At 33.3% G+C, this 21,535-nt stretch overlaps 3 protein-coding genes across 7 annotated transcripts; 2 read left to right on the forward strand and 1 right to left on the reverse strand.

Annotated features, from left to right (window-relative positions):
- The first annotated feature begins 1,650 nt into the window (after positions 1-1,650).
- Positions 1,651-7,890, forward strand: LOC118037328 (uncharacterized). 2 transcript variants are annotated; one of them, XR_012167982.1, is made up of 10 exons: positions 1,651-1,794; positions 2,435-2,529; positions 2,621-2,680; positions 3,969-4,071; positions 4,509-5,103; positions 5,464-5,590; positions 5,748-5,915; positions 6,000-6,101; positions 6,508-6,774; positions 7,499-7,890. XR_012167982.1 is itself a non-coding variant. In XM_035043283.2 (9 exons), exons 2-8 carry the CDS (start codon positions 2,449-2,451, stop codon positions 6,054-6,056), a joined length of 1,191 nt encoding a protein of 396 aa, XP_034899174.1. In that variant the 5' UTR covers positions 1,651-1,794; positions 2,435-2,448; the 3' UTR covers positions 6,057-6,101; positions 7,499-7,890. The 2 variants fall into 2 exon arrangements, 1 of the variants encoding a protein (XP_034899174.1); XM_035043283.2 differs by lacking the exon at positions 6,508-6,774.
- A 1,498-nt stretch (positions 7,891-9,388) lies between these two features.
- Positions 9,389-13,001, forward strand: LOC118037327 (SNAP25 homologous protein SNAP33). 2 transcript variants are annotated; one of them, XM_073404750.1, is made up of 7 exons: positions 9,389-9,583; positions 10,127-10,682; positions 11,260-11,353; positions 11,762-11,892; positions 12,453-12,550; positions 12,746-12,853; positions 12,888-13,001. In XM_073404750.1, the coding sequence occupies exons 2-6, from the start codon at positions 10,188-10,190 to the stop codon at positions 12,843-12,845; spliced, it is 918 nt and encodes a 305-aa protein (XP_073260851.1). In that variant the 5' UTR covers positions 9,389-9,583; positions 10,127-10,187; the 3' UTR covers positions 12,846-12,853; positions 12,888-13,001. The 2 variants fall into 2 exon arrangements, with proteins under 2 accessions (XP_073260851.1, XP_034899173.1); XM_035043282.2 differs by having other exon boundaries at positions 9,390-9,583; positions 12,746-13,001.
- A 1,881-nt stretch (positions 13,002-14,882) lies between these two features.
- On the reverse strand, positions 14,883-20,466 carry LOC118037326 (heparanase-like protein 1). 3 transcript variants are annotated; one of them, XM_035043280.2, is made up of 10 exons: positions 20,252-20,466; positions 19,357-19,656; positions 19,209-19,245; positions 18,907-19,090; positions 18,040-18,188; positions 17,726-17,959; positions 17,049-17,238; positions 16,797-16,922; positions 16,545-16,644; positions 14,883-15,466 (listed from the first exon to the last, which is right to left on the reverse strand). In XM_035043280.2, the coding sequence occupies exons 2-10, from the start codon at positions 19,582-19,584 to the stop codon at positions 15,077-15,079; spliced, it is 1,638 nt and encodes a 545-aa protein (XP_034899171.1). In that variant the 5' UTR covers positions 19,585-19,656; positions 20,252-20,466; the 3' UTR covers positions 14,883-15,076. The 3 variants fall into 3 exon arrangements, with proteins under 3 accessions (XP_034899171.1, XP_034899170.1, XP_034899172.1); XM_035043279.2 differs by lacking the exon at positions 20,252-20,466 and adding an exon at positions 19,929-20,198; XM_035043281.2 differs by lacking the exon at positions 18,907-19,090 and having other exon boundaries at positions 20,252-20,465.
- Between the last annotated feature and the right edge of the window lie 1,069 nt (positions 20,467-21,535).

A 21,535-nucleotide genomic window follows, 5' to 3' on the forward strand; every position in this document is an offset into this window, starting at 1 on the left:
ACCATTTGAGAATTTCTTCTTTATGAAAGGGTTTATATATATATATATATATATTGATTTTTCCTTAATAGATTTGATTCCTTTTAAATAGCTACTATATGAGAATTTATCCATTATGGAAGGTAATTCATATTCATTTATTTTTTATCAATCAAATCTGTAATTTTATATTGATTTGGTAATCTTTCTTTTCATTGCTTGAGATTATGCCCCCTAATTATTATTATTATTATCTTAACTTCACACTTGAAATAAAATAAACAAAAGGATGAAAATAATGGAATTATTAAAATTAACTGGATTTATTGATAAGGCTTTTTTATATTAAAAAAATTTGAAAATGAAAATCAAAATTTGAGTTGTGACAAAACTAATCATGTGTTGAATAAAATATTTTCACAAACATAAAGTTAAAATATAACCTAGTGGAAAATGTAAGATAACTTCCCGTAAGATAACGATTTCATCTATATATATATATATATATATTTTTTGATATCATTTACCCCCCCTCTCTTAATCATTAAATCCATTTTTTCATTTTCATTTATCTTTATCTTATATGCTTTAATTATTATATTAATGTTTTAATAATGATATTTATTTTCTTTCATAATGTTAAAAAAATCATTCTTTAAAACAATTTATTAAAAAAATAATTCACTCTAATTCATTCATTTTTAATTATAGTAAATTATTAATTTGTATAAAATAATTATTATTTATTTTGAGCAACTGAGTTTTCTATATGAAATTGATAAGATGAAACTTTTAATATAACAATTCTTAAAATTATTTTAAAAATTAAAATGTTGATACGTGAGTGGGTGTGATAAAATATATTTGAAAATGAGTAAATTAAAAAATATAAAATATTTGGTCAACATTTTCTCTCCTCCCTCCCTCCCTCCCTCCCTCCCTCCTTTTTATTTATATTTCCTATATTTTTATGATTTTTGTTTTAAATTTTCTAGTTATCAAATATGATGGTGAGAATTAAGTTAATTAAAATCAGAGGTCTAGATGTAAATATAAGGATATAGATTGAAATTATGAAAAGTTTTTTTTTTTTTGTCCTAGCTTGCCCTGTCTTTTATGTTCTAAAATAATAACAAAACGCTATTTAAAAGTCTCAAAATAAAATTTAATATGTCATCATGAATAATTTAAGTAAAAACTACAATAATTTTTATTTAATATAAATACAAGCTGGTTAAGTGGAGAGAAAATTATAATTAGATGTTAAGATTATATTTTATAGTATATTCAAATGTATTTTGGTGTCTTTTGAATGGATAAAATATTTAATTAAAAAAGTATTTGGAAATGTTGGTGTTTTTTAAAAAATAATTTTTTTAATATATTTTAAATTATTTTAATATGCTGATTTTAAAATAATTTTTTTAAAAATAAAAAAAAATTATTAATAAATTTTAGAATAAAAAATATTTTAAAAAATAACCGCAATTATATTCCCAAATATACCCTAACAAGGGATGATATTGTTAAAGGTTTATTTAGCTTTGGGGTATAATTGATAACATTAAAGGTTTGAGATTTAAATGGTAGAAGGGTAATACGTTTGGGGCTTTTCATAAATAGCGCCAACTCATCTCCTGACCTGAGTTTAAAATGGCATAAATTTTTTTTAATAATCCCAAGCAAAACAAATCAAAGCAAAGCCCAGCTATTATTATTATCGTTACTCGTCGGTAATCTCTTAATTCATCATCCCCCAAAAACTGAACCTAAATCTATATTTCTCTTATTAATATTATCAGAGTTATTTCTCAGGTAAATCTCTATGTCATGATTTTGATTATTATTTTCATTCGAAGTTGCCTCATTTACATTTCAATTTCATGGGGTTTGGGTCTCGATTGATAATCTTCTAATTCATAGATTACTATGTCTTCCCCCATTATTAATCTTAACTCTGTTTTGTTACTGGTTCACTCTATATCATAAAATGAAGAAAACCCATGTTAGTTTTAGTAATAATCTTGCAATGTTTCTTATACCAGCACAAGCAATGAAGCAGGAGTCCTTCTATATCATTTCCTTTTCATCGTTGTTATTATTATTATTATTTACAAAATTGAGCATTTCCCCTTTTTAGCTATCAACCAATGTTATGAGAATCATGCAAAACAATGTTGATTTCTAGAAACGTAAAAAGGGTTCGTGCTTATGCTTAAGAAGATGATGAATATAACAAGTTTCCATCCTTTTGCACTTTTCATTTGATTTTGCCTTCTTTTTTTGGTAGAATGTTTGTCCGACTTTCGATAAATGTGAAGGCTTTAGATTTTCCTTTAATTGACATGACCATATACATGCATTCTATGCTTCAAGTGTTTTCTTAGATTTCTGATTTGCTTGCTGATAGTTTAGGCATCTATCTCTGTTTTATTCATTTGTGCTTGCAATCCAGGCTTTCTTGTTTAAATGTCGAGTAGCTCCAAAAGTGATGGTGGCAGCTCTTTTGATGCTGAGGAACTTTTGCATATTGGGACTCGATGCAGAGAGGTTCTTTTTTCATCAACCAAAAACTCTGTTGTTCTGTCTAAATTCTCATAGCAGCTAACTCTTCAACCATTTATTTCTTGCATCACTGCAGCTGCGAAAAGAAAAAGAAATGTTGAGAGATTCACAACCCCAGAGCTTTGAACTTATCAGGGTGAGTTTTTATTTTATGCAATATTGATTGTTATTCCTTTTATGCAAAATATATGTTATGATATGTAAGTCATTACTTGTATTCATATTCATATTATATGGTTAAGCTTTGTATTCATTTTCTGGAGTGTGTTCAAGATGAATTTAGCCTAAGTGGGAAGAACTTTTCGATTTACCTTGCTTCAGGCCATTCCATGACCTGCCTAGCAAATATGCATCACATGGAAGGATGATGCAGGACAGCTTAGGGGGCTGTTCTGGATCTGACTTCAGAGGCTGTTTAGGGCTGTATTGTTGGGGTTTTTGCTGGAACTATAGATTTCTATGAGCCACAGCTAGGGAAAAGGAAAACCTAAGCTTCACACAAGGGTTCTTAAGAGTCACACCTAGGAGAGATTGAGACACACAATCACAAGCAAATTGCTGGAATTTTATATAAACTGTAATCAAAATGTTGAATGACTACATGCTTATAGAGTTTTGGTAGTCCAAATCCAATAAGACATGGATTCCTAAACCTCCAACATAACTATTCCTTTTTGGAATAGGAAAACCTAATAACTCTAAGACTAATAAAATAAAATATTGTAATTTCTAGGTTTTCCAGCAGATCCAATAATTACCAAAATACCCTTAAGATCTAATCAAGTTCCCAACTAAGTTTTCCATCATTAGCCATGTGCCAAATCAATGCTTGAGTGTTGAAATCATTCTTAGAATGCCTTCAAAAGGCCTTTGGGGGCTGCTGCCAGCGTGCCCCATCAAAGGATCACATAGATGGTCGAAGTTAAAACTCCACCAGCTTAAATGTTGTGTATCACTTATATAATACGTCCTCTGGCCCAAATCTTTTTGTCCATTCTTGGAAATCCTTTTAAGAAAACAGCATTTAAACCATTCATATCAATCGAAACTGTTTTAGTTGATGAAAATTTACCCTCCACAAACAGGGACATTTGTTCTCTTGTTTAACTGGTGAGTCAGTCAGGAGTTCAATTCCAACTCTCAATTAACAAATTTTTGGCATTAATCATTTAATCTTCAAATCATCTTTATTTCATTTGTATTTTGCAGTCTTAACCGCTCACTTTTACTTTTCTAGTGATTGAAGAACAAGGGTTAAGACAAATTACACAAAAATAGAAGAAAACACTGCACGTTTGATCTCATAGCTCGTCCTCTGTTCTGCTTTCTACTATGTGCTTGTAGTTGTCTTGTGAGAATTGAAAAACGTAGCTAGAGAATGCAACATGAACAAAAAGATCTAATTTCAGATTTTGTCGATGCAGAGATTAGAACTACATGTGAAACAATTATCAGAGGCTCGAACTGAAGACAAGAAACACATTCAGAAGTTGGAAAGAGAGCTGTTGAACTGCTCTCAAGAGATAGGTAGTGGTCCTTCCTTTTTTGGTATATCTTAAACATTTAATAGGTTCATGTCAAAATTAAACATTAATTGTCCAATATCAAATGCTACACTTGGTCTGTCTTAATACTGAGAATTATAATTTTAAGCTTTGAGCTCCTTCTGTTAAGTTCATTGTTGAAACTGAGGTTTCAAATAATTAATAGTGAAGTTGTACATAGACAAATAATCACCTATGTCCAAAATTCCATCAAATGATTTTCATAGCTATGGTTGTACAAGAGGGTTTTAATATTTGTTGTCTGCTATATTCATTACCATCTTGAGGTAGATATTGAATGAGAATTGAATTTATACTACATATGTATGTCACTGATGGCTGCATTTTCCCTCAGTTCCTGACTGGATGTTCATGTGATTCTTTGATTTGGCTTTAACCTGATCATCGCACCTTTCATAGATTACTTGCAGGATCAACTAAATGGAAGGAATTCAGAGGTATACACCCTGGGGGAGCATGTGCATGAGCTTGAGTTGAAATTAGCAAATATGGAACATTTACTAGCAAACACTGGCCAGTTAAGGGAGGAACTGAAAAGGTGTGATTCAGAGCACTTGTTATTGTTACAGGAACTAGAGAGCAAAGAAATAGAGTTGCAGGAGTCAGCTTTGTGCATAGGGAAGCTGGAGGAGTCGATTTCATCTCTAACTCTAGATTCCCAATGTGAAATAGAGAGCATGAAGCTTGATATGATAGCTTTGGAGCAGGCTTGCTTTAAAGCTAAAAAAACCCAGGAAGAAACCATCCAAGAAAATGCTAGGATGAATGGGTTAATTAAAGAACTTGAATTTCAGATTCGTGAGGCAAAGGAAAATATTGAATGTGTAGAGAAAGAGAACATAGAATTGAGGGACAAACTTACGTCTGATGTGAACTCTAAATTATTTCTTCAGCAGATTGAGGATTGGCTTGAAAACAAGGACACATCACAACTTGATACTCAATCATACTCAAGTGAGATAGAGAACCAAAGTAATATGTCAAAAGAAATGAGGTAAGTTCAAACATGCATTTAATGTTGCTTGCTGTTAGATCATAAATTTATATTCTTGATATTACATGCTACTCAATATCTACTACTTTCTGTACCAGGCTAAGAACTCTTAGATACTAACCTATTCCCTTTGAGAATTCTGGGCTTTAGTATCCACAAAAAGACACATTGAACACTTTATTTTGAAAGCTTTTTCCAAAGATGTATTTTGGATGCCTTGCCTTTCTAAACAATGGGCATTTCCTTAACTCTAAGTTCTAACATAGAGGATAGGCATTAATTCTTTTAATATGACTTTGTTTAAGAATTTCATTGATTTTTTCGCGATGCTTTTACTATTTTTTTGTAAAATGCATGCAGAGAGGCCTTAGGTCCATGCTTTTCAAAGCTTGAAACACTATTGAGACCAGAATCAAATTTGAAGGAGTGGATGGAGAGCATGTCACATCAGATAAGAAAATATGAAGTTCTTGTGAAGCAGCTTAAGGTATGGATTTTGACTTATGAAGATCTATAATTATGTTAAAGATTGCTAAGATGCTGATAAACTTAATTACATAATTAAGTTGTTCTGGTACTTGCAGTGTTTTGAATTTTGTATCTTTTTGTTAGCTTGCTGAGGTTAACATGTGAATTATTACTAGGATGAATTGAGAGAGGAAAAATCAAAGGCAAAGGAAGAAGCGGATGACCTAGCACAAGAAATGGCTGAACTGAGGTACCAAATGACGGGTTTACTTGAAGAGGAGTGCAAGCGCCGTGCTTGCATTGAACAAGCATCTTTGCAGAGAATATCTGAACTAGAGGCACAGGTATTGATGGTTGATTTGCAGTCATCATGTTACTTCATAGAGGCTTACATAATTCTGAAGGTCTTTCTTGTTTTTCTGAGTAAGATTGAAAGAGAACGGAGGAAATTTTTTGCTGCTGTTGGGCATCTCCATGAAGCATAGGCATTAAGAACTGTGGAAATCCATTAATTGGAAATAAGGGTTCAGGTTTGTGTCTATCTAATCCTTCCTCTTTCAATGCTCTGCAGGTATTCCTGCATCTAAGGTGCTGTTGTGTGCTGTGTTGGCAGGATTGCATTTATTTTTATTCAGTGACGCCTGAGGATGCTGTTTGATATTTTTTGTTTGTTTTATAACGTCTGAATTTGGTTCTGAGATAGCTGCCTAAGAGATAAATCAACTGCAGGGTTCAGTATATGATAGCAAGCATGTGAAAAATGTATTTACCATATGTGCATCAATGATATAAAAATATATCCATTTAGGTGCTATTATTTCATAAGGGTAGCATGTATTAAAATGTCTCCAGCATTTTAGCATTTCAGTGCACAGTTACACCGAGAATGCTGACTGAACCTCAAATGATACTGGCTAAACTTTTGTTGGTATGTAGTTTCGCATCTTGGATTTTCATCCAGCTCTCATTGTGACCTGATGCTCGAGAGAGACGTGCAGTGAGATATTTTCACAAAAAAATTGCTCATCAGAGTTCATTTACACCATATTTGTTTCACAAATCATCATCTTCCGAAGGTTATATTGTTTTGGGGCACTGGTTTGCCACATATCTTTACCATGCCAAATTCAATGGGTGGGGGGGTCCAGCAAAAGCTACCATGGCCATGCGTTCAGCTGTCCAGACAGCTAATTCTGATCAACTGTAAGAACTATGAGAACATATGTCATATATTGGGAAGAGGGATGGTTGCTTAGGAATCATCTTAATATTTCAACCATGGGGTGAAGAACAGGTTTTTTTTAGTCATGCATATATGCTGTAGGTATCGATTATCTCTGAATTCTCTGTACTGGCATGCTGCTGTGGTTGGATCATAACTGGGTCATGGCCTTTCTCTAGCATTGAGGGGAAAAAATAGAAACAAGATTGCAGTTGCTTTCTTACTTGATTTAAGCTTCTGTTGAAGAGGTATTGACTTCATTTACAATTTATACAAGCCAAAGAAGTGTGTCCAACTAGTAGGGTTTCTTCCATGACAGGTTAAGCCTTCATTTTATATGCTCTCTTCTTCTCCAACTAGTGCAATCTGGTTGAGATACTTAGTAGCCATGTATGGAGCTTGACTCAAAGAAACTCTAGCCTCAACTAACTTGTGGCTGCCTTATGAACCCTTCCTTGTTATGTGAAACTTATCACAATTAGAGATATGATGATAATTATGGAATGAATTAGCTAATAAATCACCAATCACAAACTGTCACATCATCGAGTAACAAAGTCTTAGTAAAGAAATTAAGAATCCCTGGCACCCTTTACAATATCTGTGCATGAAACTCAAATTCTTTCCACTAAACTATCAACACCTTCACTGCTGCATGTTGGGTTTTACTAGAATTGATTGATGATATTGTATGCTTGTGTGCAGGATGATTTTTGAGATTTCTGACAGAAATCCGTACAGTATGGAGTCTCAGGGAACATGTCAATACATATCAGTTACAAGAACATCTTAGAAGGCAAATTTTGTGAATATGGTTTTTGAAGATTCATCGGATTACAGGACAGCCATATGAAGGAAGGAAATAGTATTACATTTACAAATGAAGGGCTATGAGCAATATTTACTTCTTTGCTATATTTTTTTGGGTCTGATGAACGCAACATTGAATGATATTCTGCACCGCATTTGAGTGGAACACCATAGATTAATCTGAATGTATAGGGTGTGGGTTTGTGCCTTGACCATTTGTTTTATTGTTGACCACTCCGTGGCTTGGGATGCTTTGATTAATCAACCAGAAATCTGTCATTTGAATTTTCTAGCTTATTATCTTACTGGTTAAGGCATCCTTCAAAGTGTTTGGTTTTTCCTCGAAGTTTCGCGGCATGGTTTTATGCATCATCGATACCTCATAGTTCGAAAGAGACACCATTTTTATTAAGAGGTTATGATGTCTTTATGGTGGAGGTCAATGTTGGACAAATTCAAAGATGGTGTCTTTCCCCACTTGCGAACGTCAAACCTCTTTGGTCTTGTTCGGGAAGCAAGTTTTCGAGGAGGTGATGTGACCTTCTCAACCATTTTAAAAGTCTTTTTCGATGAACAACAACTCTAAGCAACAACACAGAGCTATCTTTAAATTTTGGTTTTAAATACCTTTTTTTTATTTATCCAACCACTAAATGAAAGATTTTGCATGTACTAAAATTGAAAGGAGAAAAAAAAAAATCAAAATAGTCTAAGGTTGCTGTGTATTTGTTTGGCCTGCTTATACTTATAAGAGTTTTTGTCATCGTAAACATGTTTCAGAAGTTTTAGGGGCTGTTTGGGATTGAGGTGTGACCTGCTTTTCGAAAAAATTCAAACTTTTTTTTTTTTTTTTTTTGCTAAAATTGAGTTCGGTTTGTACTTTCTGGATTGTTTTGATGTGCTGATATCAAAAATAATTTTTAAAAAATAAAAAAACATTATTGGCATGCTTTTCGGCACGAAAAGCTATTTGAAAAGCAACAGCTACCACACTCCCAAACACCCTCTTAAACTACAAAGCTAATAATAATAGTGAATAGAATTTAAACAAAATTAGATGACACGTATCTTATTATTTTTTTAAAAAAAATATTGGTGCGGATGCAACAAAACAAATATATTGGCCGAAAGCACGCGGCCTAGCTTTTTGTTTTTTTCTTCTAGTTTTTTAAGATTAATGTGCTTTTTTATATGTTTTTTTTTAATTATTTTTTTATTTATATTTAAATTAATATTAGTTCTCCCTTTTATTTTGTTTATAGTCTTTTTTAAATTATTGTATTTTTATTATTATTTTATATGTATTTAATTTTTAAAAATATTTTTCTTATTCTTCTATATTTTTTTTTTTTTTTTGTATGGGTAAACTTTATTATTTTTATTATTTTTAAATAATATTTCTAATATATTTAGTCTTACATGATATTTTTTTCTTTTATTTTACTAAATCAATTTAATATGTATCTATTTATATTATTCATTTGATTAAATAAAAAAAATTATTTTAATAAATAAACCGGGGAAATATCTTGTCTTGTAAGATGAAATATCTTAATCTATATTTGTCTCTTGGTATTTTTAAATTTATTTTTTATTATAATTTATGACTTTTATTTATTTATTAAGACATATTTAATTTATTTAATTATATATATACATAAAATTTTTAATTTTCTACAAAAATACATAGAAAAACTTATATATATATATATATATATATATATATATTTGTTTTTTTTGTTGATTAAAAAAAAAGGGCCGGTCACATTACACGACTGTTTCTTCTTGTTATTTATTTATTATTATTAGAACCGGTTTCTTTGCATCCTATCGCTGACCCAAAGGCAATTGGCCACCCAAGACTTTGCAGTGCCTCCGCGTTGAAATTTGCTTTCTCTTTGTATAAACAACAAGAGGTTGTTTGGATTTCCTTTGGACTGCAACTGCTACTGTTACCTGCACCAGTCTAATTTCTATTAGGTATGTATTATGCTTGTTTTTTGTTTTAATTTCTCATATGGCTTTCTTTTGTTTCTAGTTGTGTGCTTGCTTTCTGGGTTGTTAACGGAGAATTGATGTTTCTGCGTGCACGCTCGGAAAACTCAAGCTTCTTTCTGGTTCTTTATGAATGTTATAAAATAAATAAAAGTGAATAAATCTTGTGTAATTTTCTTTTAGTAAAAAGATCCTCTTGTTTCTACTTGCTTGCTCAAGATTCTTTCTTTTCTTTTGAGTTATATAAAGAAAGTGAATAAAATAAATCAATCTTGATTACAGTTGTAGGTTTGAGGGTTTTTTTTTTTAAAGAAAAATACTGTATTTTTGACTCTCTGCTTTGGTTACACAAATAGAATTTTGAATTCCTTCTTTACGGCGATCCCTTTTGATCTCCAATTGTGATTTTATTGAAATCAAAATTTCATGTGCTTAAATCGAACTGCACTGGATTCCTTTTTGTGTTGAATGCTGTTATTTTACAACCATCGCTATCTCACATGTTTTTTGTTTCTTCATTTTATGCAGGAATCTCAATTGATTGCTCAGCATCTCCTTTATTAAACTCGTCGTTACACTCATTCACATAATGTTCGGTTCAAAGAAATCTCCCTTGAAGATTTCTAAGCATACCAGGGTTGACCCTGAATGTCCAGCTCCTTCTCGGCCAAACCCTTTTGATTCTGATGACGAGTTTGACACCAAGAAAACCCTTAAACCTTCAAGAAAAACTTCTTCTGAACCCAATCTAACTGCACCCTCTTTTAGCACTAATCCTTTTGATGGCGACGAGGAAAGAGGGTCGTCGGCTTCATCCACGTATTTCCTTGCTTCAGCAGCAAGACACAAGTACAATAATGATTTCCGTGATTCAGGAGGACTGGAGAACCAATCTGTTCAAGAATTGGAGAATTATGCTGTTTACAAGGCTGAGGAGACCACAAAATCAGTAAATGGCTGCTTGAAGATTGCTGAAGACATGAGAGAGGGAGCAACAAGAACTTTGATCACCTTGCATCAACAGGGTGAGCAAATTACCAAGACCCACGATGCTGCTGTCGAGATCGATCATGATCTTAGTCGGGTAGGACTTAGTTTGAGATCTTACTTTATGGTTCATGAATTTAATGCATGCTACTTAGAGTTTCTCACTTAATGAGATGAGCTAGTGCATAACCGATGTTAACACTAATCTATAAAATGGTGTTTGGAATTTTTCTATTTTAGTTGGATTATTTTGGAAGCACGATCCTGTTTGATGAGTTTGCTATAACATGATCATCTTTTGCATACTGCATGAATTTTTATAGATCTATTACTCTTGTGTTTTATGATTTCCAATAAGACTTGAAATTTCAGAGCTCCTTATTTAGATTGAGCCCTGTGAGTTTAGTTTGTTGGGGGGGGGGTATTTTGAAGAAACCTAACAGAAGTGAAAACCATTGCCCCCTTATCCACTAGGCTTCAACTCTTGGACACAAACCCCTGCCACCAACCAAAAACAGCAGTGTACTGGAAAACTCATTGTTTAAACCTGTTAAAACTTTAGTCTGGAATATCAGTTCTTGTGCCCTTGCAATCTATTGTTTTCTTTTCCTAGTTTATATTTCTCCATTGATGTTATCGACTAAAAGGAATTTCATGGTTGTTTCTGTTTCCAGGGTGAGAAGCTTTTGGGAAGTCTTGGGGGCATGTTCTCTAAAACTTGGAAGCCGAAAAAGAATCGTCCAATTACAGGCCCTGTTATCACAAGAGGTTACTTTCTATCCCTATTTGCTGTGATCTACTAGTCAATTTTTTTCCCCTTCAAAACTTGATATTACATTAGGCTACCTATTATTGTTTATTTTCTGAAAAAGGTTGAGGGGTTCAACCTTCTTTTTCTTTCTATGGGACACATGTTTTTCTATACTCTTTTTCATTCATTTTTTTTATTGGCTACCTAAAAGTTAATTTAAAGATGAAAAAGCCCCCGGGGAAGAACAATGAGGGAGATGAGGACACCCTTCTACATGTAGAGTATATTATGAGTTGCAGGAGAGGCTCAAAAGCATGAAGTTGAAATAATATAAAATTATCAGAGTTCTTCTTTTCTTTTCTTTTCTTCTTTTTTTTTTTTTTTTCTGGTCTTTTAATGTATATGTGGTTTGCTATCTTTTGCAGATGCTTCACCTCAAAGGAGAGGTAACCACTTGGAGCAGAGGGAGAAGTTGGGGTTGAATCCTGGACCTAAGGGACAGTCTAGCACGCAAACACCCCTTCCTGAGCCAAACAACGCATTCCAGAAAGTTGAGGTTTGTTTTTATTTTGTGATTTGCTCATTATTCATAGCAAATAAAAGGTACACTGCTATGTGGCTGTGGAACAGATAATTTCAAAAAAAAAAAAAGACAATAGATGAAGCTTTCTTGGTATTATGAACTTTGTAGATGGTTTCCCTTCTTCTTTCCTCCATTCCATCTGGTGGCGGGGCTGTGACAGAGACCTTTGTCCTATTCTTTCAAACATGAGATTTAATGCACTGTTTTTGTCCCTTCTAGATCAATTTAGGGTTTCCACTTTGGGTTAGGATTTTTATATATTGGCAAGTGTGTCCCATCTTTTTCCCTCATCTCCGGAAGGGTAATACCCAGTCACCAAGTCATTTGTTGATTCTGGTTTTTGTTTTTTCAATGTACTGTCTGGAAGAAGTATCCACAATTTTAGTGCAAATGTTTTTTCATTATTTTGGACAGTCAAATTTGTTCATTTTGGGTTTCTGTCTTATCAATGTACAAGAGAACTAAAGTCTGCCATGAGTATCTGCTATTTCAATCCCACCCATCTCTGATTATTTGGGATTCTTCTGGAACAGTTAGAGAAGTCGAAGCAAGATGATTCATTGTCTGATTTGAGTAATATACTAGGAGATTTGAAGAATATGGCGGTTGACATGGGGTCCGAAATTGACAGGTGAGTTTTGTTATGTGATATCTCAGCAGCATTTGTTGATTTGGTGCAAATGTTTGCTTATTCTCTTTGGTCTCTCCCATCCGGGATTGTGTGATCTCTGATTGTCAAAAATGATGTCAAAATGCGTTGTTTCAGAAATTATGTGTTTAAGAAAGGAATAGTCCTTCTGTAATTGTGTTATCTCTATAATTGCAGGCAAACCAAGTCTCTGGATCATCTCCAGCATGATGTAGATGAGCTAAATTACCGTGTCAGGGGTGCTAATCAACGTGGTCGTCGTTTGCTTGGAAAGTAGAGGATAGGTGGTTGTGACGGTAGCATGCAGTACTGATCTGCTTGGTTTCTCTCCTTTTACCATTTATGTAATTCCTACACACATTTGGGATTTTTGGCAATATGTCCTGGTTAGACTTTACCCAACGCATTTTTTTAGTGGAATTTTGAACTGACACTTCTTTCTGTTATCCCAACATCTGACCAAAAAAAGATGCCAACGCTAATATTCGGCAAACGTGCTGTAATATTGATTTATTACACGGGGTGTTTAAGATTATATTAACGGTTGTGGTTTAAAGTGTTTTTTTTTTTTTAAAAAAAATATATTTAAATAAATTTTTTATTTTTAAAAATTTATTTTTGGCATTATTATATTAAAATTATATGAAAATATATAAAAAAGTTTTACCTTAAGTAAAATAAAAAAAATAAAATTTTAAAAAACACGTTACACACCGCGTAGTCAAATAAGACTGCATAAGGCTGTCTGCTGCAGATATAAAATACTATTCATTGCAACAGTGGAATTATGTTTGAGGGTGGTTTCGTTTTTTTTTTTTAAAAGGCTAATTAATCATTAAATATTTATAAGAGGTTATTTTCTTCTTTCTATATTTTATGATTAGTAAAAATACTTATTTATTCCCCAATAAAAAAAAATTGAGCGGTTGGCCAAGGGTTTTTTATGCCTTTACGTTTTATACAAAATTATACATTGACTTTTAAGCCTTTAGATAGGAAAAAGAGAAGCAAGAGTTGAAGGGTGGTGATTTTGTCTTTTTCACATAGGTTTTTATGTTAATACCAAAAACATGGAGGGTATTTTGGATTTTTTAATCTTAATAATTATTATTTTAATAAAAAAAATGTAAGGACATGGATATATGCATTGGTGCATAGGAGGTACCCGTACCATTTGGACAGCTCATACAATGCTTTCCAGTAGCAAAATCTACTGATTCGTCATTTCGTTTGGAAACACCGCCTCTCTTTCTTCCTCTTGGTGTGGCGTGTGATGATAATTGATGAACGTTTTGTTGTTGATGGTGGTTTCTCTTTCTCTCTCTCTCTTGAGAAAAAGTTCACATATGTCTTCTTTTCTTTTCATTTTTGAAGTTTGGTCCTTATGTTTTCTATTGTTTATTTTGGCTCTTGACTCATTTAGAAAAGTTAATGTTTTCAATTTAGTTCTTAAATTGCAATTTATCATGTTACTTTTTTTTTTCTAATTTGATCTTTATTCTTTTTATTTTTGATTTTTTTTTCTTGACTCTTTTGTTAGAGCTTTGTTGCTTTTAATTTCATTATTTAATCATAATTTATGTTGTTTTTTTCCTTCTAGTTTAGCCCTCATTCTTTTGATTTTTTTTTCTTTTGTTAATTTTTTTTTTAAATTTAACCCTTCAATTTAATTTTTTTTATACCCTTAATTTTTTTTTTCATTTTCAGCCTCATTGTTTTAATTACATTTTTTTTTTGTTTGATAAAGTTTTCCTTGATTTCATCACTTGACGTTTGATTTATTAGGGATTGAGCTTTGAGTTTTTTTATTTGTCGTGTTTCCGATATAATAACATGGAACACAAGTTTTAAGAGTGGATATGGTTAAAGATTTTATTATATTGCCTTAATTGGTTTTTTTAAAAAAGATTGGTTTCTTGTTATTTTTAATTTTTTTTTCTATTAATTTATCCTGATTCATGACTTTATCCACGAGTTTTGAAGCATTTTTTGGATAAATTTTTAAGAAAAAATATTTTGTTTTGTATTTAATTTTTGAAGAATTTTTTTTAATTTTTTTTTTTTTTTTGTATAGATAAGCTTTATTTTATATATAAAAAAATTATAATATATCCAACCTCGTAGTTTGTACCACTTGTTTTCAACCCGGCGGAACCAGAGCAGATGAAAGAGTGCATTTTTGGTTTCTTTCAACAATTCACTAGGTTTCTTCCCTTCAGATCTTTCCCCCTTCTTCTTTTTTTTTTTTTTTTTCCTTTGGTTCTTCGGGCTTGGTTTATCTTGTTATGGGACAATTGTGGTGGGGGCGAAGAAATACATGCAAGAAACAATTTATTCTCGAGATAAAAAGCTGAAAACATTAAGCTGTATATTCTGATGAACAATTCATTATCACTATATATCACCTGCAATAATTACAATTACCTTAAGCTCACATCATTATATCACTGCCTTGCAATCTCATACACAACAAGGTGAAGTTTATTGCTCGAATTCTGCTTCAAAGATTTATGCACAAGCTGGAGCATCGAAGTTTGGGAATACGATGAACGAAATCGACAAAGGATTGATGTATAAAGGAGAGTTCACATCAAGACGGACAGGGTCCAGATTCGGAATGTTTTCATCTTCTGTAAGCTCTAACGGGATTCCATTAAGAACCATGGTTCGGCTTCGAAGGTTCCCATCTTTTGCAGTTAAATGATACTCCTCTCTGTACATTGGTTCATCTGATGCTCGGCTCCCAACCCATGAAACTGATCTCTTGAGGCCACGCACGAAAGAGTTTTCTCCAGATATGTTTTCTTCCACGGTCAATCTCATGTCCATGCTATTTTGAACACTGATTATGAAATCAGTCTGATTGCTTAAATTGATCAGCAGTAACGTTATACCTGCCTGTATCAAGATGAAAATATTAAGCGCAGATTTTATTTTTGGTGGATAATCAAGAAAACCATTGTGTTTTATGCAAGCTTGCAGAATGTTTTGAGGCATGGAACAGTTGTAGAAAAGAGAAGGGCTACATATGCATGCACAAGCACACGTATCTACATGTAGATGACAGATGCTATATAAACCACTTGCACCATTGCATGAGAACACTAAACTTCTTTTATGACCTAGATATGGGGGGGAATTCAGTCTGTAATAATGTCTGAACATTGTAAGAGGATTCAACCAAAAGCCCTTGTTTTGAGAAATTAATACCAAAAGCGACAAAAATAGAATGACAGGAAATTTGACTTGCAGCCAAAATCCAGCAATTTTAGCACCTAGACTGACTGTTTGTGCATCATATAGGTCATGTAAAATTTTGAGACCTCTAGGTAAATTTTCATAAACAAAATTCCCCTATCCAGATAGTGAATGGAAGTTGAAGAGGAAGGCCATGGAGGAAAGAAGAAACAAGAAGTTCTAGATCACAAAGCTCCTCCGTGTTTCTTCTTTTTCCACTATATAAAAGAATGCATATTGCACATGACATTATGTAGGCCTTCCAGGCTATGTAATACAAACATTACACGGAAAGCAAGCTCGATGATGCATGCCATGAACGCTGTCCAAATCTAGGTTTGATCTCAAGAGATTGAAAACATACCCATAAGAAATAAGCTGTAACACATGGGAAAGTCACTAGAGAAGTACAAAGAATCACACAATACAAGGACAGGAATAAAAAAAAAGATACATGGAGCTGATTTAACTATTTCAGAAAGTTAAGATTCATTCACTGATTTTAGCGGCTTCACGAAGTCCCAGTGAACATGTAATTAATAGAACTCACAACTGTACAAAAGTGAAGTGTTTAATACCACATTTATGTCAAGGCTCTATCTTGCCCCATTGAAGACCATATTTAAAAAAAAAATGGAACTCTTCATATCACAGTTGTCTTAAAATTACTACAAATGCTCAATACTCTTATCACAACTAACAATTCATTGTGAAGTTAAAAAAAAAGAATGTGGCTTACTCTTCCTTTCGAACAATGGGCATAAGAGCGTAGAAATGGCGAAGCATTGCTTCCAACAGCTACAACAACTTTTCCCATTAGTCGATGCCATAGAAGGGCGCTGTTGTAAACCAAATATCCAAGAAAAGCAACTTAAGATTAGATCTCTGGTAGAGAAGCAATGACTTCATTTTTTTTCTTTCAAATTCTCTCCCCACAACGAGACAAATATTTTACTATTCTAACAACATAAAAGGAGTTTTGTGCACTTGCCTGTAGTAGTCAGGATTGGGGACAAGTGTGGTTGTGTTGAGGAGACCATAGTGGCCACCAACTAGTGTCTGCCTGCAGTATACTTTAGTATTATACCTGGATGCCATTCCAAGCTGATCTAAGTACCTGATATTCATAAAAAGACCTCTGGAAATGGAGTGATCCGCCTTTGAAAAAAAGCACAATAATTACAAGAATAAAAATAATGGGGATTCAATAAAAAGAAAGGAACAAATAGGCAAGAAAGATTACCAGAAACTGTTCACAAATGTATCAGAAACATGACGACCACCACTGTTATAGGCCCCACCAGATTCCCCAACCCAAGCAGAAGCCCAAGGACCATTCTGTTGAATCGTTTGTGAAAGATTACTGAAGGTTTCTGATACCTTGCTCAAATAATGGGGATCCAATATCTTATTGACAAGGTTGGGATCCATGCCTGGAATAGGAAAATGAATTGTAAATACAAGTAGAGAAGTTTCTCTCTCTCTCTCTCTCTCTCTCACACACACACACACAAGTCAGATATGATTCTAGAAGACTCTTACTATTATTGCTGACCTAAACCATCTGATAATTATAATTTTTATAAAAGGGAAGAAGCGAGGTAAGAAGTTCTGAAAACATAACTAACAGGTTTATTCTCAAGGTTAATTCATAAGGGAAGCAATAGCACACTGAAATTAGATTGTGAGCCTTTTTAAACTACTTGCGGCTGACATAGAAGGTGGATCAGTTCTTTGTTTCACAGGAACGAGGGGAGAAAACAAAGGCCTGGAAGACAAGGAAGGTGACTTTGGAAAGAGCCTTAGTGTAACTGTTCATCCATTACATGCACATCATTTCAGAACAGTCATTGATTAAAAATTTTAATTGGAAATAACATTATAAGCATATGTCAGTACAATTAAACCAAGACAACCCACCTGCTCCCAAGTTGTATATATGATGAGTTACAAAGTTGACTATGCCTGAACCTGTAACCTGAAGAAGCTTAGCATACCACTGCTTGTCAAAAAATCCTCCCGGTGCTACTAGTGAAGGTTTCAGATCAGAGTTTTTATACAAATTGTTGACAACATCTTTAAGTTTGATCAAATCTTTCCCATAAAGCTCAGCACTTACACTTGCACTTACACCACTTCCACTCAACTCATTACCTATCATAATGAAGGCAATACCAGCAGTGAGGAAAAGCATATGGAATCAAAACAGTAAAGAGCATTGTCGAGGTTTATACCATATTCCCACGAATCTATCTTGTATCCTTTCAAGACAGTGTAGTTCATGAAATCATAAGCATTACTAGAATCCCAAGCTCCTCCCCAAACACCCTTCCTAATCTGGTGCCTTCCATAGAGGGCATTCAAACCAAATGTCACAATGGCCCTGCATATGCATGATTCAAGTGTTAAGTACCCTACAATGAAGAACCTCAGCCTTTCCTACTCTATTCCAAAGGCAAAATTTCTTGGCAACAAATAATGTTTGATTAAACTTGAATGCTTTAAAAAAAGTAAACTTGACTATAAGTAACTGGGATAACATGTTATCAGAATAGATCTGATTGACAGAAAGGTTTAGAACATAACTTGTAAACTGGACTGAAATGCTTAATTTGAAAAGAAATAAACAAATGGAAAGCCTGGTGGCTGGCACTGCTACATAGCTCAAAAGAAGGCATTTACACATCTATTAGAGGGACTTCTTGCTTGAAGTAACTTCTACATTGAAGACTTGAGAAAAGTTGAAAGACTTGAAGCAATCTAAATCCACAACAATGCCTTAAATTTAGAGGTTTAAAATTACCCAAACAGCAAACTCTGAGCTTCAGAATACAGCTGTCAAGCATTAAAGAATAAGAATCTACCACCCTGTTCAGAATTAGATAATTGTGTTTCACATGTTGTGCCTTTTCTTTTTATTATTTTTTATGAGACAGATGTTATGCTAGGATGAACAATTTGAGTGATAAAGTTATACCTTAATTAGACAGAAATTGGTTTAATGGACATTTTAGCTACCTAGTTGTAATGGTAAGAATGGGAGAAAATTTATGTAAGAAAAAAAAAGAAAGGAAAAGGAGGAGCCAAGCATAAAATCTCACCCAGTTCTACTGAATAAATGGTTCAGTTCATCCCACCGGTTCATATGTAAACAGCCCTTTGAAAAACCAAAGAGCCCACCTTTCATCTTTCTAAATGGATGGCAAGGAGCTTTCAAACTTTCAACATCATACAATACTTGGTCTTGCAAAGAACCTCCAATTCTTATTCTCAAATTCCTGAAGGCTATTATAGCCACAAAGAATGCCGTACCATCTTAGACTAGCAATATTTCAACACAATGCTAATTCTGAAAGATACAGGTTTATTATTCACCATCAAGCTTATCAAGAATGATACGAACCTTGGATGGCTTTGGCAAGAAGAGGATGAGATAAGTCCTGAAAATAAAGAAAGAAAACTAGGCAATTCTTAAATATACCTCTAAAAAAGAAAGCAAATTAAATTAAATCCTTCAAAAGCCTTTTCAACTAGAATCTCCAGATACTTACCAAGTTTGTTACGGATGAATAGCCCCATGGACACTGGTTGTAGTTACACTTATCATGCGGCCACCAATCAAGAGTAGCACAAATAAAATTATCATCGATTACAGCAACTGCAATAGTTCCATCAATAGAAATTGTAGCACGTGTTCCTTCTTGAGCCAAAATCACAGGGAAAGAAGCCAAAAACAAAAGGAGGGAGAAGCTAAATCCCATTGGTTGATTATTGATCATAGCCTCACCACCCCGACTTATTCAGATGAACTGTAATCAAAAGAGCTTATTTTCCCCATCGCCTGCCTATATCTGATGTTAACAACTCATCAGAAATTTTAATGTTACTGAAGTATTCATAAATCAAGCATCGAAGATGCTGAAAACAGTAAAAGAACAAAGCAATGGGAAAAATCAGTGGTAACAGGTTTCAGATGTAGAATCAAGGGGATAAAAAATTCATGTATGAGAAATTATTGTTGCTATTATCATCGCATCAATGATTTGATAATGAAAGAAAAAGATGTAGAGCAAAGCAAATAACATAAAAAGAAAGCAGAAAGAATGAAAGCAATAATCATCACCATACAAGTGCCTTCGTTTCCATCTACTAGAGATAAGGAATGACATCAACATTGTTTCCATCTGAAAAAGACTATCAGATCTCTAAACTCAAGAGAACATTTTGATTTTGATTTTGATTTTTTTATTTTTGAGAGAGTAGCATACGTCAGAATTCAATATGACAAGACAACACTACATAAAATAAAGGGTAGCATGCAGCTTTGATTTTCTAATACTAGCCTTAGAGAATTCAAAAATAGTTTAGATCAACAACCAAATCTAATACTAGCTTTAGAGAATTCAGCAAAAGCAAAAAGCAGCCCAGATGGAGATGAGAACTGACCTCAGAAGCAACAAATCTAATCTACCCGGTGAAGGAAATTAACAGTCTTTTAAATGAAGATAGATAAAGCAAAACAATAATGCATGCAGTGCAGTGCAGTGCTGTCCTTTATATTTGGCGTCTTATCTTTTGAGTCTTGAGAGACAGGAGTCATTCATTCCTTTGTCTGTAGCCATTAGTTTAGTTTAAATTAAGGTTTGAGTGTAAAGCATAAACTTTATGAGTCGTTGGCTGGGTAGGTATGTCTTACCGACATGTGGCCGGTTTAATTTATTTTCACAAGGAAACTTCTTAGCTTTAGCTGCAAGTGATGCCCTCCACCAGATCTCTCTTTCATGCCAAGGGAGAACGAACGAAATGTCAATTCTCAACATCACTCCCCTCCTTTCTTTGCTGTTGCTTTGGATGAATGATGTGATTTACTCGCTATTTCACTTTATTTTCAAATTATAATTTGCATTCTAGCTGATAGTTTGGAATAACTACATGATGATTATTACATTCCAAATAATGATTAAAGAGTCATTATATTAAATAGTAAAATTTTACTACCAAATTAAAAAAAAAAAAAAAAAGATAGGTGTTATTATAATCTAATTTTTTACTCTTAAAAAAAAAGCAAGAAAAAGATGAAAAAAAGAAAAGACATTATGGCTAGATTTCATCATTGTTGTTTTGAAACTTTTGTTTTTTTTCATGGTTTTGGCTAGATTATGGCCTCACTTTTCTCTCGCCGACACTCTCCATAAATGCAAAACAAAACACCACTCCTTTCCGCTCCATGTTTATTACATGCTTAGCCAATAAAACATTGTTTTGACCCTATGAAGTTCTTGCAAAAGTGGTACAAAAGGCTAACAGACTCAATGGCCAAAAAGCACAACCATGGTGAACGAGTAAGATTAACTCAAACGAACCAATGGCCACGATCATATCAGCAAAAAAAGTTCTAGGAGCTTCTATCTTACCTATAAATAGAGAGGGGAAAAACAAGGAAAGGAACGATCAATGTTAGAAAAAGAAAATGTTGAGAGAGAGAAAAAAAAGAGTTTTGAGTTGAAAATAAAGATGTTTTGAGCCAAAAAAAAAACAAAAGAAGAAGAAGAAGAAGAAGAGCAACAAAATGAAAGAGAAAAAAATGAAAATTCAAAAAGAGAGAGTGAAACTAATATGATCAAGAATACACTAAAAAATTCATTGCAAGTTTTAATTGGTCCAAATAAAATAAATATAAGGGGCAAAAGCTTAAAGATCCATTCAATAGGCTTATTCGAGGTATTTTGA

Source organism: Populus alba, chromosome 15, assembly GCF_005239225.2.
Source record: "Populus alba chromosome 15, ASM523922v2, whole genome shotgun sequence".
Lineage (NCBI taxonomy): Eukaryota > Viridiplantae > Streptophyta > Magnoliopsida > Malpighiales > Salicaceae > Populus > Populus alba.

What these genes read in the sequence shown, in the direction of transcription:
- LOC118037327 (XM_073404750.1), top strand. Translation starts at nt 10,188, where the DNA reads ATGTTCGGTTCAAAGAAATCTCCCTTGAAGATTTCTAAGCATACCAGG. An exon ending in AGGCCCTGTTATCACAAGAG is followed by an intron (nt 11,354 to 11,761) that starts GTTACTTTCTAT and finishes TATCTTTTGCAG; the next exon opens with ATGCTTCACCTCAAAGGAGA. An exon ending in ATGGGGTCCGAAATTGACAG is followed by an intron (nt 12,551 to 12,745) that starts GTGAGTTTTGTT and finishes CTATAATTGCAG; the next exon opens with GCAAACCAAGTCTCTGGATC.
- LOC118037328 (XM_035043283.2), top strand. Translation starts at nt 2,449, where the DNA reads ATGTCGAGTAGCTCCAAAAGTGATGGTGGCAGCTCTTTTGATGCTGAG. An exon ending in AGAGCTTTGAACTTATCAGG is followed by an intron (nt 2,681 to 3,968) that starts GTGAGTTTTTAT and finishes TTGTCGATGCAG; the next exon opens with AGATTAGAACTACATGTGAA. An exon ending in TATCTGAACTAGAGGCACAG is followed by an intron (nt 5,916 to 5,999) that starts GTATTGATGGTT and finishes TTTCTGAGTAAG; the next exon opens with ATTGAAAGAGAACGGAGGAA.
- LOC118037326 (XM_035043280.2), bottom strand. Translation starts at nt 19,584, where the DNA reads ATGATCAATAATCAACCAATGGGATTTAGCTTCTCCCTCCTTTTGTTT. An exon ending in CATTTATTCAGTAGAACTGG is followed by an intron (nt 18,189 to 18,906) that starts GTGAGATTTTAT and finishes ATGCATATGCAG; the next exon opens with GGCCATTGTGACATTTGGTT. An exon ending in GATAGATTCGTGGGAATATG is followed by an intron (nt 17,960 to 18,039) that starts GTATAAACCTCG and finishes TCATTATGATAG; the next exon opens with GTAATGAGTTGAGTGGAAGT.